At 44.7% G+C, this 17,381-nt stretch overlaps 1 protein-coding gene across 1 annotated transcript in view; it reads left to right on the forward strand.

Annotated features, from left to right (window-relative positions):
* Window positions 1–17,381, forward strand: part of LOC146866402 (serum albumin-like) — a 57,636-nt gene that overhangs the window by 30,446 nt on the left and 9,809 nt on the right. The window contains exons 9-12 of the mRNA XM_085636472.1: window positions 390–522; window positions 3,715–3,812; window positions 6,399–6,537; window positions 12,612–12,838. Coding sequence (XP_085492598.1) covers window positions 390–522; window positions 3,715–3,812; window positions 6,399–6,537; window positions 12,612–12,838 — 597 coding nt within the window. The remainder of the gene's footprint in view (window positions 1–389; window positions 523–3,714; window positions 3,813–6,398; window positions 6,538–12,611; window positions 12,839–17,381) is intronic.

Here is a 17,381-nt window from a genome sequence, read left to right on the forward strand (position 1 = left end):
GTAGGATAAAACATAAAAAAATGTAATTGTTTTATAAAGATTTTATTTTCCATATTTAACTTTGCTACACTTTCAGAAGTGGGGCTACGCTCCTCTGCCCTAGTGGAGGAGCCGCTGGGGTCTGTTAGCCAACGCATTAACCCATTTCCAGTCAGTTATCATTTAAACATTTTCATTGTCATAAAAAGTTACATTTACATTTCCCAGGAAAGAGCCTGTGACTTAAATCAGCAATGGTGTCTTCATGGAATTACCCGAAGTGCACTGCACTGTTGCGCACATCCGTGTGACTCCCACAGGGGGCCCACATGCCCACCATAAACAAAGCATGTTCAAAGTAGTGAGCAATGCATACTGAAGTGATTTCTCTTTTTTTTTTTACTTTTCAGGTTTAGCTGTGACTATGCAAAGAGACACCCAGAATTCTCGCTACAGCTGCTTTTGAGAATCAGCAAAGGCTACCAAGACCTTCTGACCAAATGTTGTGCTGGGGAGAACTCACACGATTGTTTGGTCAAAGGGGTGAGTTCCACTGCTTTTTTATTTTCTGTGGAACAAAATGATGTCCATGTTGATGAACCCTACAGTGATTAGGTTGTGAGTGGTTGAATCGGTTGACATTTGTGGATGCCCTGATGTATAATTATCGTGGCCGTCCCTTGACCATGAAAGTGCTTTGCTTCATTTATCACCCCCTAACGTATCCTTTGTCTCCTTGTTTAAATTCTGTATTTACAGAGGACCATCATGTTAGAATGAGTTTTGGATAAACTTTGTGGTGTAATGAAATGCCCATCAACGGTATTCTTTCAGAAAATGCTATCATCCTACTATAAATGTAACCCTTGGCAATCTTTTCCTATGAAGTACAAATATTTTTGCAAAATTGTGTGCATTAAGTGATACACATTTTATCATTATTTTGAGAAACTCTTCTTTAAGATGCTATGCAAGGAGACTGTTTTGATGAGAAAATATCTCATTCGAGGAGAAAATGTTTCTCGGAAAGCAATTTTGACCTCAATCCTGTTGGGAAAAACCATCAGAAATGTTGTATGATATAAAATGTTGGGATTCAACACATTTCCATTAATGCAGAACTCAAGAATTAATGCAACACTTAGGCCCTAATTATGATGGTGGTCGGTCAGACTACCGACCGCCATCGCAGAGGGCAGGAGACCACCCAACAATGAGTCAGCGGTCCCATCCACCCAATTAGGATGTGTCCACTGTACAGGCAGTCGGAAAGTGATTTTTTCTATTGTGCTTTGTGCTTCAACCTAGGAAAAAGGTCACAGTAAAAGCTGCAGTAGAAAAAAAGCATTTTGTGCACATCTATGCACCATGTGTTAGGCAACGTGTGGTGCCTGCCACATGGTGCATGGATGTGTGGGGGAGCCACATCATGTGCCCCCTTGGCCACTTAGCAGTGGCCATAGTGACTGGGGCCCTGCTTGGGGCAACCAAAGTCCGTTTCGGTCTGCCTTTTCATAGTGGTCGGATCGTCATGAAAAGGCAGTTGGAAAGGGAGACCCTAATCCCTACAGTGGTGCTTGCGCAGGCACTGCCTCCATTGACTGCCGCCCCAACAGGATCATGGATCCTGCCGGAGGCGGCGGTCATTCCCCTGACCTATGCAGACCAACACCCTGCACCCAAATGCGGCTGTTGGATGATGGCCTGTATGTCGGTGGGACTGTCACCTTATTAGGCCCACAACTTCTATAATAAACATTTTGCAAAGGTCGAGGAAAGGGACAAAAAAGTGAATTATGTCTGTAGAACAGGCTTTTAATAACACAGGCCTGCATTAGCTTGCCAATCTTCCCTCATGCAGCTTTCTTGACGATGTTGGTTTGTGCAAAAATGCTGTACCTAACGAAAGCTGGCATAACAAGGACAAATATCTTTATTTCTCTTTTTTACTTCCTCTATCAATGTATGCTGCAGTCTCAAAGAATAGGTTTTGTACATGGAAGTATCCCTTTCTGCACTACCCTGACAACAAAGCAGGCACAAGGGTGGCTGCATTGGCACTAGGCAACCACAAGTGCGCCAGCACTAGGAAAGAGCAGAACAGTTCAATATCTTTGTAAATATGGTGCAGTTCTGATCTCTCCCATTCACTTAATGCAGAAACTTTTATTCAATCTGGACTTTAATGTTTAGGACTGCAGAAATAGTTTTTGCAATTTACAAACCCCTTTTTAGAAATTGATATACTTTTATTGAATCCTAGAACGGGATGGCAAACCCATAGATTCTGTTTTTGGAAGGGTCTGTAGAAGGCATCCCTTCAAAATAATGAATCAGTATGACATGTATCAATGTTTTCTGATGGAAATCCAGTAGCAAAGCATTGAAATACTACAGACTTTCGAGTTGGGGTTGTAAGCTACTCCCAAAAGGAAAGAGTTCCCCTTGGAACCATTCACCTTTGTGAATTTTAAAAATAAATGTTGGTGAGTAAACAGTGGCAATAGGACCACTGGCTACCTTCAAACATTCCTTACACAATATAACTTTCTTTTTTTAAATGCAGCTGTGTGTCTTTTAAGGAAAATCAGTTCCGTTTAAAAACAAAAGTTTACTTTATGGAAAGGTGATCACAGGCATGGTGGTCTGCTGACCCTTGCAGGCCACCATCCCTGTGATAGCCATCAATCAGAGTGAGGTGCAATTTATGACCTACCTCATTAACATTCATGAGCTGGAATTTAATTAAATGATCCTTTTGTACATATGTCAGATTAAAAAAAAAATACTGCTTGAAAATTATGAGTTTTTTGTGACAAGCAATTATTACATCTGGCCCCTACTCCTGTTTGACCCCTTCAGTGCCCATGACGAGATGGTCTCGTCATGGGCCGCGGTTGCGCTGTGCCCATGACGAGACCATCTCATCATGAACTCCGCCCGCTAATAAAAAGCCCGGCACAGGGCGGGGAAAGGGCGGGGCGCAGAAGGGGTTAAGGTAGCAAGAAACATCTTTTCAGGGTGGGAATGAGAAAGGACCATATTTAAAATGAGTTTTGATGCAGGAGAAAGAGATTCAGAAATAAAAATAAAAAAGGCAAAACAATAGCACAAATGTAACATAATTCCCTATGCACATCATGTTCAAGAATGCAAGCCCCTCACATCATCTTAATTCAGAGTTGAAAAACGCTTGAATGGGTATTCCTAATAATTTGATTGAATTCCTGATATTTGTCCATCTGCACCCATGCACGGGTGTACTTGCAGGAGTATATTTCTGAAAACATCTTTGAGAATCAAGACCCACAACGGCCTGTGTAGGAAAGAGCGGTGAGGCGAGGCAACAGACGACGAAGAGGGAAAATGAAATATTTATTTTATTTTCCCTCGTCATCGTCTGTTGAGTCCCCCCCACCCCTCTCCACCGCTCTTACCTGCACAGGCCGCTCCTGATCAAGACCGCTTTGTCAAAAGCATTCCAATGGTGCCAACAGGGATAAAACAGGCACTTGACTTGGTCCATGGGGAACTGGGCTCACTCTGCATTGAAAGTCTTTAGTGCAGCAAACCTCACAGCAAATTTGTAATGACAGTTGGCAAATTCAGCATAGGGGCCTAATATTTTGCACTTTATTACTAGCAAACACAAATACATACATTTTCTAAAGTACTCCGATGATTGAAAAACCATCAACTGCCATATAGCTATTGTCTTTTTTCTTTGTTTTTTAGGAAGAAGACCTGAAAAAGGAGATTGAGACAAGTTCAACATTACTCAAAAAGACTTGTGGTGCTCTCGAAAAGCTGGGACCATATTTCTTTCAGAACGAGTGAGTTTATTTTCATGAATGCAATAACTTTTAATGGTTTCACTGAAGTAATTCCAACCACTAACATTAGGTTGGTACTCACCTTAGGCCGCAGTGTACGTCCATTGTGGCCTTTGGCTTGATTTCCCCTTCCTCACCGTTCTTGGTCATAGGTTTATCTGTTAATGTAATATGATCACTAAGATGTTCTCTGAATTTACATCTACTACTGCTTTTAATGAGTAAGTTTTTCCCTTCTACGCCTAACACGGAACGCCTTTTCACAGTAGTTTAAAGCCTTTCATAAATATGGTCATGCACCACTAGGACAAAAAATGGTGCCCATGTGGCACCTCATGTTGATGACAAATGTTTGTGTTTCATCCAAGACATCTATAAACATCAACAGGCTAATAAGCCTAGTGATGGACTGTATTCTATGCATGATCATATAAAGCTGTATATCTGTCTGATGGACAATGGCTTAGAAAGAAATTGAATCCATTAGCACCGAATAGCATTGCATTCCATTCCACCAGTCTACTTCTGGATCCTCTTGCAAGTCAAGAGATGCTGTAGAAATTTAATGAGTGACATTTAGATAGTTGGTTGGTGAATACCTGTGTATTAATGAGGTCCCTAGAACACTGCACCGTGATTGGCTATAGGTCAAAAGCAATTTTTTTTCCTTTAGCAAAGCACCCTGGAATTTGGTAGTCTGTGTTTTGAGCGGGTGTCTAGCATCTCAAGCAGGCCACAGAAAAGACTCAATCTGTATGGTTAGTAGGCACAACATACAGCACTGTTTCAAGCACAAAAGTGTGTTTATTTGTAAAGGTACTGGACTTCAATACGATGCACCGGGTGATCATGGAATCTTGTGTCTTGGTTGACAGGAAAAAAAATCGCCTTTAGTCTCATTGTCTGTGGCTTTCCAAAGGTGATAAATATTACATTAATTAGCCGGCGGTTTGCACACCATTACCATGCTAGTCCTAGAGGAAAATAATTAGTACATCTATGGTATTAGCACAATATTTGTTTTACGACCCATTGCTACACTCATCTTGACGAGTAATCCTTCAAGATATTAGTAAAGAGATTAAAACACTTTTTTCAATACTTGCATATGCTAATCAGTCAAGTTTCAATAGGTCTGAACAGGTAATTGACAAGGTGTATCAAGTTTTATTCTTTTACACATAGCCAGTCTTAGAAATATGCAATTTGCCTATTTGGTCCAGGAGGGTCATAAGGTCCTTTCTTAAATATGTTCTTCATAGGTTTTAGCATAGGCACATTCTTAGCCACATTATCTTGGCTAGTTAATATTCTCGATGTAAATCGATAAAATGATGTCTCATGAAATCCACAAGGAATACCTGCATTATTTTCTTTACATTCCACATTAGATATTGAATTGTTTGCTCAATCAACCACTCAGGTTTCAGATAGCTTAAGTATTGAAAGACTCAGCAGTGTCCTTAAACTCTCAGGAGCTGATTCACAAAGGTGAACTTACATGTTTGTACAAGTGTACGCTTTCTCATTATTCACAAAACTACATTTTAATAGTACATTTATGAGTCCACAGTCGGGCAGAGAACTCTGCCCAAAAAAGGTGGGACTGTCATATCTTTTTATGGGCAGAGTTCTCTACCCCAACTGCAGAGACTCCGCACTTATAAACTTGCTATTAAAATCATTTTTTGTGAATATTGCACAAACCTGTTAAGTTTACCTTTGCTAATCAGGCCCATATTGTTTTTAACAATGTATTTACAATGACTCCAAATCATCTGTCCCTCAGATTATTTGCAAATTTCAATATATATGACAACGCCTCTGACAAAAGCAATTTTAATAAACCTAGAGTCCTGGCTTCAATTGAATTAGAATACCCACCACGTACCTTTTGAGAGTTGCCTTCTGTAAAGAACAAGGAAGTGCTAAGTTGTAACATTACAAGTCCCCCCTCCCCTATTTCTTTCCAATAGTCATTGCTGGTTCACATACCTACTAGTCATTTCCATTATTTGGACTCCTGATTGTAATTGCAGTCGCCATTTCCTCCCTCCCTTTTACTGCTTCTGGTTTCTACCTCTACTGCATACACACGAAAAGAGGTGTGGGATGTATGTGCTACTGTATACATGACACTGTAGATTGCATGAAAAAGGGTCACCTGTCTCCCGCATTTAATTCTCCTCGTTTAGTGATATTTGCGATGGGAGATAGGGATGAGGAGGTAATGCAATGAAATGCTCCTTATGCCATAGTAAACCATCAGGGTCTAGATTGAGACCAACAGGTCGAATTGTATCCATGTCCCAATTGCATTAGCTTCTTTTATACATTTGTTTGACTAAAATGCATTAAAAATGGGATAAATAAATAAGTTAAGAATTGTTGAATACTCAATCTACAGAGAAGCAAGACAGTAGGAGTCTAAGATCTAAGTAACAACATTCCCATTCAGATAAAACGATGCATGGTTTGGAAAATCAAGGTTGGGGGATCTGGTCTTTAATGGGGTGTTTATAATACATTCAAAATTCCTCTTTTCAACATTGAGCACACCTCACATGTCCAAAATTGTGATTCCAGGCTACTGGTGAAATACACAAAAAAGATACCCCTGCTAAAAGACGAGTCGCTTCTTCAAATAACATCGGGGATGACACACGTAGGACAAACGTGCTGTAAATTACCTGAAGATAAACAGATGCCCTGCTCTGAAGGAAGCGTAAGTAGGAATATTAATGGGACCACTGTCTTGTTTACCCTAACTCTGTTGTTGCTTTTAATCCATGGAAACCTCTCCTATGGTGATAAATACTAGGATGATCTGAATGGGTATCTGTACCAGGGTAGAAGTAACTTCATGAAAAGGGATGCTGAATTTACCTGCAGTGAAATATATTTGTTATTGTACTAGGGACTTATTGAATGTTGAATTATTCCACAACATTTCTCCAGATTTCCCAAAGCAGGCCCAAACAGTCACATACCCTTTCACTCTGCACATCTTGGCTTCTTTGTGTCTGTTGTGACGTCCAAATGTCACTGCACTGTTCTACTTGTTTTCACCTCTTATGCTTTGCAGTGCTGCTTTCAGTGTTTAACCCCTTCGCTGCGGCGGGAATACCGCCGCAGTGCTGGGGGGTGCGGGGGGGGGGCAGCGCGGTGGCGCTGTGCTCATGACGGAGCCACTCCGTCATGAGCCACGGTTGAGCTGTGCTCATGACGGAGTGGTTCCGTCATGACTCCGCCCAGTTGCGTTGTCCCCCCGCACAGGCGGGGAAACAGCGCCGCGAGGGCGGAGCGGCCGCCAACGGTCGTGGCATGACGGAACCGCTCCGTCACGAGCACACGGCAACCGTGGCTCATGACGGAGCGGTTCCGTCATGAGCGGGGAAGGGGTTAAAGCACAATAGATGAATTATAGAAAAATACGCAAATTCTATGTATGTGCAAAGGCAATTAATTAAAGAACATGTTTTAGAATCCCACCTTTGTGGGTGTTTCTCTATGATTTCAGTGAATTTACAACTGTTTATGGCACTTACAAAAATGCCATAGCATAGACACCCAACTCAATTTGGAGATTTGTGTGCGTGCATCTAAGACTAAACTGGTGGACATATAATGGTACTTATAAGGTACAAATGCATCACAACTTGGCTTTCTGTTTCCTCCACATAGAAAATGTTTTACAGCTCGAAAAAACTGATGTTTGGAGCTTTTTCACACTTCATTTACACAGACACGACAGCCCTTTTTGGAGTAAATAAAAGTGTGTAAATAGGATAGAAAATAAATTGAAAATATTAGTGAATATTCACAAAGTTACAACTTTGGGGGTGCTCACTAAATTTTTGGTGGTTGCCTGGTGGTTGGGGGCTTTTTTTCCGGGAGCCTTGAGATTCCGGACACTGAGGGCCTTATTTGTAAAAAGTGTTGCATCACTGCGTGAAAGCAGCAATTCAACACTTTTCAGTGCACCCTCCTTGCGACACCATTGATGCACTGTATTTAATATATGGCCCTCCATGTTGCAAGGAGTTACAGATCCATCAGTATTTCTGATGTATCTGTAGGCGCAGTAATGACGCATTGCTGGAGTGTGTCGCAAAAATGACGCAACGCCAGCAATGGGTAACTACACATGGGCAAGTCCTATGTTAAATGCACCTGTGTCAGTCACGGCAGGTGTAAGGTTTTGATGAGGTGGCGTCCTTGAAGTGGCGCAGTGAAATCCGATAGATTTTACAGCGCCACTTCTAAGAGGCTTTTTGTGGGGGAACTCCCACCCTGCATATATTATACCTGACACAGGTATAATGTGCCGCAGGGCTTTACAAAGTGACGCATCTGCTTAGATGCGTCACTTTGTACATAGGGCGCAACGTGGCACATTTTTTCCGCCGCCAGTGCATCACAAAAAATGAGTAACTGACCTCCTTGGCTATGTTTCACAGCCTAATCCATAGAAGTAAACAGGTTTGCCCAAGGGTTCCTTGACACATTTAGATGCAAAGCCTGAGCAACAAATGAATCACTAGAACAAATGCATAAGATGGTACGTGTTACAGCATAATTAAACACGATAGTTAAGAAACAAAGAAAGTAAAGGTCTGCATTAAGCTTAAGTTAATAATACAAGCCTAGAATGTTAAAAAGGCATAATAGTTCACAAGATTCAAAAATGCTAATTGGAAAAAATGAAATTGTACATAAAAAACAAAAGGGGCAACACGAATCCAAAGTTTATAGACGGTGCAAGTCAGAAACCCCACAGTAAAAGCATAATACCTGGCTCTAAGTCTTAGGGGTGTAAAGGTGGGTTTGTACCTTCTGAATTGCAAGGCCTTTCTTTCCAATCACAGTCCAGTGGTTTGAACTCTGACCAGGCAACCTTGCATCCAGGTGCAGATGGCTTGAAGTTGCAAACAGCTGAGGCCCACAGGCACCATCTGATATGTGTTGAAGATTTGGTTCAAAGAAGCCAAAACTTCTAGTAATAGAAGATGAAGTTTCTGCGAGTCTGGTATCCGTTGCTCCTGTTAAAGTGACGTCAAAATGATCCGCACCTCGCACATGAAGTTGTAAAGGCAGCCATCAAAACTGAGATAGCAAAACTATAACTGGATGACAATACTTTTTTGAGGACAAGGTTCAATGTTGGCTCAAGAATGGGCTTTTCATATTTGTTTTCAGATTGACCTGAGTGTTAGTGTTTATTCAAATATTTGGGAGAGCAATAAAATTTGATCCTGAACTCACTCTTGCGGTAGATTTTTGATGCCTGTTTTCACAAAACCCAACAGAATTATTGTTTAGGTATTGTGTAGTTAGTACTCCAGGTCCCTTGCAGCTTCTCAGCTCACAGCTTCTTGAACCATGCTCTTCCAGAAAATATCTTGTCAAAAGAAACAGATCCAAGTTATTTTGTAGTCACGGGGAACTGTAGCAAAAGTTGTCACATTTCCATTGCATCATTCTTAGTAATTGAAAGAGAGAAACAATGGCCATGATCAACCTACATCAGTTTTCCTAACTGACCCCTCACCAGCTGACAATGCTATCTTGTATCAATACTGCTGACATAACTGGAGAAAGTTGTTAAGATTTTGATTGGTTTCAGTGTCATCTTAGTGCCCTAGCACAGTCAGAACATGCCTGTAGTGACATGGATCATGTTATGAAGATGAACGTTGTGGGCAATTGGATTACTGGTTGAGTGGGGTGTGAGCTCTAGTCAAACAGCAATCGCAATCCTTGTTAGGTTAAAGTACAAGCAAACTCGAAATTAACCTGTGCTGAACCCCCTCGTAGCTTGCACAGAGCAGTCAGGCTTAACTTAAAGGAAATATGTAAAGTATTTGTGGAACAATTTGAACAATAAAGTAATGAGAACACCACACACAAAGTATACCATGCTGAGTTAGAAAATAGAGCAAAACATATCAAATAAAACAAGAACGTAATAACAAAAATCTAATAAGTAGAACCGGAGTTATGAATTTTTAAAGAATAAAGTGAAAGATAGCACCTAAAAGCATAGAGCGCCAACCGCGGCTATCTGGAGGGCTGGACTGGGTTGAAGTCAAAAGTTCAGGCTGACCACGATGGAGCGCTGGTTGGATGGAGTCTCAGATTGGTTCCGCTGAAGGTTTGCCTTCTTACGTTTTGTACCAAGAGTCCCGTTCACATTGGTGAGGGCTGCGAGGATCAGGGAAAGCGTCAGCCTGGCACAAAGAGCAGGCTGGGTGTCTCGGACAGGTGGTCTGGTGCTTCACATTGGTCATCCCCTACATGTGGTTGATGCTGCAATGTGAAGAGATGGGCTGGTGGCATCTTGTGCTGGTTTTTGGTGCGAGCAGCACGGTCTCAGTACGAACAGTCTCATTCGCCATTGCACAGAGTCAAAAAACTTGACTTAAGAGCCAGTGAGCCACACCAAGGGGCTGGACATGAGAGGCACCATTTGTGGGTCAGGAACCCACTGCAGCTGGGTCCAGGAGAAGTTTGAGAGCCTTCAATGTCTCTGAGGCTCAGAGCAGAAGGCTAGCAGACCAGCCCGTGGAATCACTCTGGGGTCCTGGGTTCTAGATGAAGTTGCAGGTCCAGTTCTTTCTCCCCAGGCAAGAGGGCAGAAGGCAGCAGGTCAACATAGCATGGCAGCAGTTTCTTTAGAGCCGCAGTCGATCAGAGTGGCAGTCATTGTAGCAGCTAACAGTCCTTCTTCCTGGCAGAGTATCCACAAGTCCAGAAGTGTACTGAATTGTTAGTGCCTGAGGTTCTTATTTTATACACAGTTGTGCTATGAAGGGGGGGAGGAGCTTCTAAAGGCATGCCTTTGAAGTGCACAGATGCTCTACTTGTCTGGCTGTGGCTCCAGACTATCTACAGTAGGTATGTATCCTTTTGTGTGGAGACAGGACACAGCCTAGTCAAGAGTAAGTGAGGCTGGGCTCAGCTCCTTCCTCTTATCCCGCTAGTGATAGCCCATCCAGCCACACCTAAGCTTCCCATTGTGTATAGCTGTCTAGGAGGGGTGCACAAAGCCCAACTGTCAGCTACACCTAGTCATGCGACCAGAGACAGGCTGCAGGCATCAAATGTTGAAGGCAAGTAACTGGCAACTTTCTAAAAGTAGCATTTTCAGAATTGCATTTTATAACGAGATTTCACCTTAAGTTAGGATTTCAAACTGTGATTCCAAAGACACTAAACATGAATTGGTTATCTCTTCCCATTTGGAAATTACACTTAAACTTACAAAATGTAATAAGGCAACTCCAAAGTTATCCTATGGAAGAGTTAGGCCTTGTAGTAGTGACAGTAAATGTAATAGTTTTTCACTACCCAGACATGTAAAACATAAGTGTACATGTTCTGCTTTTTAAATATATTGCACCCTGCCCTCTGGGCTGTCCAGGACCTACCATCGTTGTGACTTATATTTATTAAAAAGGAAGGTTTGGTCCTGGCAAAAGGTTTACTTTGCTAGGTCGAAATGGAGGTTTAAAACTGCACACACAGACTCTGCAATGGCAGACCTGAGATGGTTGTATGACAGAGGCACGCATGGCTGAACCCCGCATGCCTCTACAATGTGGTTCCAACCACAAATGTGTCTTCAGCACTCATTAGTTTACCATGCATGCCTTTACTACGCATGCCTTTATAACGATATTCATAATTGCCAAAGGGATATGTGTGGTAAAGTCAAAACTAGAGGTTCTCAGCTACTCGCCTATCCAAGCAGATCTGCTCGGAACCTCCTGGAACACTCTCTTATTCGCATCCCGAAAATGTACAAAACTGCTCCTTTCCATAGGCCCCAATGCAGGTGTTTAGAAACTAGGCCCAAAGCCACCATTCCTGTGGTGTTTTCACCTGGAGCCACTGGAATCCCACCAAAAGCATTTCTCGACAACCCCCAAAATGGGTCTAATGGAAAACATTGCAAACAGGACCTTCACAATCATTTTTGTCTCGACCCCTTCCACTTCATTGATCCTCTTGAAAATTGAAGGGACACTATTCCCACTTATCCCGAACTACGTCACCAGACCGCATCCCAATCGGATCATGGTAAGGGGTACGACTTTGACCCAAAGACCCCCCACCTATAGAAAACCAAGCAAAAGTCAGGTGCCCCTTCCTGCACAAAAACTATCCGCCTTACAACACAGGCACCCTTGCGCCATGGTGCAAGCGTGACTGCGTTGGTACTAAGCAGCCAAAACGGTACCAGCACAATGATGCAAGGACTAAGGCAGTAATGCACCATATTGTTTTAAATACGGCACCTTTTTGCCCTTTCCTTGTCATGCAACGCAGCACAGCAAGATGACTTGCTGCGCTGCCTGACTTTGCCATACATATGGCCCTGAATACCAAAGCTGAGCAGTTTTGAATCATCTCATGCCGCCATCAGACACTCTTTGTCTTACTATTTCAGGTTTGTGCTTTATCGCTTTTGCCGTTTTTTCCACCTTTCTATTCGTTCTTCTTTCGCCTTTGTGTGGTTTTCCCCCTCTTGCTCTCGGAAAATGTCTAGTGAGTGGCAAAGTTCTGCTCAGTTTTAGCACTGTACCTCCGTCACAATAATATATTCTATTTAGCACTTTGGATTAGCCTTCATAGCCTTTGTATGATTTCTTTTTGATGACACAGAATTTCAGAAGAGGTAAATTAATTTCACATGTAAATGATAGACTGCAATAGCCTGTCTGAAGAGCCATCTTTTTACACTAGCAAGACTGAAACTTTGTTTCTCCTTCATCTTCTTTTTGTTTTTATGTACAGTTATCTTTGGTCATTGGAGAGATGTGTGAAAAGCTGCCGGCCAATTTTCCGAATGAGAAGGTTGCCCACTGCTGCAGTGACTCCTATTCCATGCAGAGGCCATGCTTTACTGAGCTGGGACCAGATGAGACCTACGTGCCTCCAAAACTTTCAGTCGACTCCTTCCACTTTACTGATGCCTTGTGTACCTCTTCTTCCGCAGAAGATCTAAACCACAAAAAGCAAACGTAAGTGACTCCTTGGGTTTTTCACGATGTATGATGGTCTTCTTCAGGGGTTCTATTACTGCATATTGACACCAACAATATTGAGATTGAAGAATATCATTGAGTAAGTGCATATAGGGAAGTATATATTTACTATTCCTAACTCCACATCTACGCACATTGAAGATATACGTACCACTTAGGTACATATATGTAGATTTAGGTGCAGAAAATCTAGACTTACTTACCTGTCAATATATATTTTTTTCGATTATTGTTCCTCGATATTCTGTCAAATATTGTGGATTTGACATTCAGGGTGAACACTTTCCTGAGGACACTGCTAGCCTAGTGAGCAACCATAATGTAACAACATGCTAACATTGCCTATGGTGAGAAACTGGTACATTTCCATTGGCACAGATTATTTCCTAGCCAGGAAATTTTTTGGGCTGTACTAAGTGCTTAATTTGTAAGACAATAAGTCCCAGGGCTCTCGTCAGGAGGCCACTGCAGCTTGCACCACACATTGCCCCTGCCATGATAGCAACACCTACTAACCACCACGTCCATACAAGCGTGACAATTCAGACTATTCCAAGCCCCCAAAGCCATAAGAATGGCCTAGGCAGCAGGTAAGAATAATTTGCTATGTATATTGAATTATTAATTAACTGTTGTTGTGGTCATCTCAATATTAGCCAGACAGCGCCACCTTGTGGCAGGCTGTCACAAGCACCAGTGTTGAAAATTAAGTGCTGGTGGCGAGTACCGGAAACCACCGGCTCAAATTAAGCACTGGCTGTACATGAGGCCTTGATGAAAGTCACTAGTTACCCACTACATGAAGGAAGGGGAGGTGATGTGGAGAAATGATGCATATGCGAAAGGCGGTAACAGCTCAGTGGAGCAGGCTGAATGAAAATGAACAATATCAAAATGAGGGCTGACATGTTAAAGAGAAGGCTAGATACAAACACAAATGGATATGTGGCTTTTCTACCAAAAACAGTAGAAGCCCCACCTGATAGGCTCACAGTTCTCCTGCCATTTAAAGTGTTGAGAGAAACACTGGATTTCCAAAGGAGGCTCCTCAGCTGGGTCTGCTGTCGTAAACCCTTGAATGTGTTGCCACCTGCACTGGGCTGCCATAACTAGGGTAGCCCTGCCTTTCTTTGGATGTGTGACTGTCAATAGATTTCCATGGAAACCATTTGACAACGCCCATGTGCAGGGACAAAAGTACCTAGGCATCAATCAATCAATCAATCAAGGAATTTGTAAAGCGCACTACTTACCCGTGAGGGTCTCAATGCGCTGCAGGGAGGGGTGAACCGCTACTGCTCGAAGAGCCAGGTCTTGAGATGTCTTCTGAAGGTGAACAGGTCCTGGGTTTGCCGTAGGAGGGTGGGGAGGGTGTTCCAGGTCTTGGAGGTGAGGTAGGAGAATGATCTGCCACCGGTGGTCTTTCGTTGGATGCGGGGGATGGCCGCGAGGGTGAGGTTTGCAGAGCGGAGCTGGCGGGTGGGGGTGTAGAAGTTGAGTCTGTCGTTCAGGTAGGCTGGTATGGTATTGTGGAGTGCTTTGTGTGCATGGGTGAGGAGTTTGAAGGTGATCCTCTTGTCGACGGGGAGCCAGTGCAGGTCTTTCAGGTGGGGGGGATGTGGCTGCATCGGGGTACGTCGAGGATCAGACGTGCGGAGGCGTTTTGGATGCGTTGTAGTCGATGCAGGTGTTTGTCTGGGATTCCTGCGTAGAGTGTGTTGCCGTAGTCCAGCCTGCTGCTGATAAGGGCCTGTGTAACAGTTCTCCTTGTTTCGGATGGGATCCACTTGTAGATCCTGCGGAGCATGCGGAGGGTGTTGTAGCAGGAGGAGGAGACGGCGTTGATCTGCTTCGACATGGAGAGGGAGGAGTCGAGGACGAATCCGAGGTTGCATGCATGGTCAGTAGGTGTGGGTGCCGTTCCCAGCGTTGTAGGCCACCACGAGGCGTCCCAGGCCGAGGGGGTGGATCCGAGGATGAGGACCTCCGTCTTGTCTGAGTTCAGTTTCAGACGGCTGCTCTGCATCCATTCGGCGATGGCCTTCATTCCCTCGTAGAGGTTCGTTTTGCCGGTGTGTGGGTCCTTGGTGAGGGAGAGGATGAGCTGGGTGTCGTCGGCGTAGGAGATGATGTTGAAGTTGTGCTGACGGGCTACTTGTGCGAGGGGGGCCATGTAGATGTTGGCTAGCGTCGGGCTGAGTGATGATCCCTGGGGTACGCCGCAGATGATGTCGGTGGCTTCAGATAGGAATGGGTGGGAGTCAAACCCTCTGGGTTCTGCCGGAGAGGAAGGATGTGGTCCAGCTAAGGGCTTTCTCATGGATCCCGGCTTCTTGAAGGCGTGTTTTTAGGGTGCGATGGCAGACCGTGTCGAAGGCGGCCGAAAGGTCCAGGAGGATGAGGGCTGAAGTTTTGACGTTGTTTCGAGTTGTCACCTGATGTCATCTGTGGCGGCGATGAGGGCTGTTTCAGTGCTGCGGTTTCATCTGAACCCGGACTGGGACGGGTCCAGGATGTTGTTGTCTTCGAGGTGGCGGGTTAGTTGCGCGTTGACGATTTTCTCGATGATCTTCGTCGGGAACGGGAGGAGGGAGATGGGTCGGAAGTTCTTGAGGTCCTTGGGGTCCGCCTTGGGCTTCTTGAGGAGGGCGTTGATTTTGGCGTGCTTCCAGCTGTCCGGGAATGTGGCTGTCTTGAAGGAGGCGTTGATGACCTTCCGTAGTTGGGGTGCGATGGTTGCGTCGGCTTTGTTGAACACGTGGTGAGGGCAAGGGTCTGACGGTGATCCAGAGTGGATGGAGTTCATGACCTTGCGTGTTTCTTCGTTGTTGACGTTGGTCCAGGAGGTCAGGTGGTTGGTCCAGGTGGTGTTCGCGGGGGAGGAATCTGGCGCGGTTGGGTTGATCGGGATGTTGAAGCTGTTGTGGATGTCTGCTATCTTCTGGTGGAAGAAGGTTGCCAGAGCGTTGCACAGTTCTTGTGGAGTCGGCACGTCGTTGGCGTTGGGGTTGGAGAGTTCCTTGACAATGCTGAAGAGCTCTTTGCTGTCGTGTGCGTTGTTGTCCAGTCTGTTTATGAAGGAGGATCTTTTGGCCATTCTGATGAGGTGGTGGTGTCTACAAGTGGCGTCCTTGTGGGCTGCGTGGCTGTCAGGTGTGCAATCGTGGAGCCATTTCTTCTCCAGTTTCCGGCAGGCGCGTTTGGAGGTCTGTAGATCGTCGGTGAACCAGGTGGCTTTTTTACTGGCGTGGTTGATGGGGGGTTTCCTGAGTGGTGCGAGGGTGTTGGCGCAGTTTTCAATCCACAGTCTGAGGTTGCGGGCTGCTGTGTCTGGGTTGGTGGAGGCCGCAGGTGGGTTCTGGGCGAGGGTGGAGGTCAGTTGGTCTTTGGTGACTTTGCTCCAGCAGCGACGTGGGAGTTGTTGGGTGCAGTGGTGCGTGGTTGTCTTCTTGAAGGTGAAGAGGATGCAGCGGTGGTCGGTCCAGTGGAGTTCGGTGGTGTGGTCGAAGGCGACGTGGGTGCCTGTGGAGAAGATGGGGTCCAGCGTGTGGCCGGCGGCGTGGGTGGGTGGGTGTGGTGACGAGCTGTCTGAGGCCGAGGTTTGCCAGGTTGTCGATCAGGGTGGTAGAGTTGGCATCGTTGTTGTTCTTGAGGTGGAAGTTCAGGTCCCCGAGGAGGATGTAGTCCGTGGAGGCGAGTGCGTGGGTGCTGGCGAGGTCGGCGATGGAGTCGCTGAACGGCGCCCTGGGTCCCGGTTGTCTGTAGATGAGCGTTCCTCTGAGGGTGGTGTTGGAGTCAGTGTGGATTTGGAAGTGCAGGTGTTCGGCGGTCTTGAGACATCAGGGTCATTGATAATTTATTTCACACAAACGAATACTCGCTCAGTGTTCCACTATAGACTACGTAGAGATCCCTGCCAGGCCCCCTGGGGGAGTTCTAAAAAGGGTGGGCTATCCTTCGCCAGGGGCACGGCAGCCACAACCTGCACTGGCCAGGCCACCCACACTACTCTCAATTACCAGTTTACCAATTATTGTTTATTTATGTTTTGGATCTCCAACGGAGGTCCACAGAAGAGATACAAAAATACATCCATTATAAGCATTTACACAGCCATTATTGCATTTAATGGGAGAAACAATAAGGTTATGCAGCTCTGCTGGTTTGTGGGACTGTGACATGTCCTCGCTTATCATATAGTACGCGCATCAATGTAGAAAAACTGGAAAGCCAACATTTATAGAAAATAAATCTGCTGCTGGATGGTATTTCTTGTCAGGTGACACCAAAGAACGAGTCCTGCCGAAATTAAGCAAAAAACTATCTAACGATATCTGTCTCCACTGAAAAAGAGCAGCATTGAATGTGAGTCCTGGAACAAATCTCTGGAATGGCAAAGCATCTGCAACCAATCTTTTCCACATGAAACCTTTGAAATAACCTATCTGTTCTAGTGAAACACTGTGCGTGCCTGCGCGTGTGTGCGTGCACGCGCTACAGAATCATGAGGGTCTAGGGA

The sequence above is a fragment of the Triturus cristatus genome, chromosome 2_1, assembly GCF_964204655.1.
Source record: "Triturus cristatus chromosome 2_1, aTriCri1.1, whole genome shotgun sequence".
Taxonomy (NCBI): Eukaryota; Metazoa; Chordata; class Amphibia; order Caudata; family Salamandridae; genus Triturus; species Triturus cristatus.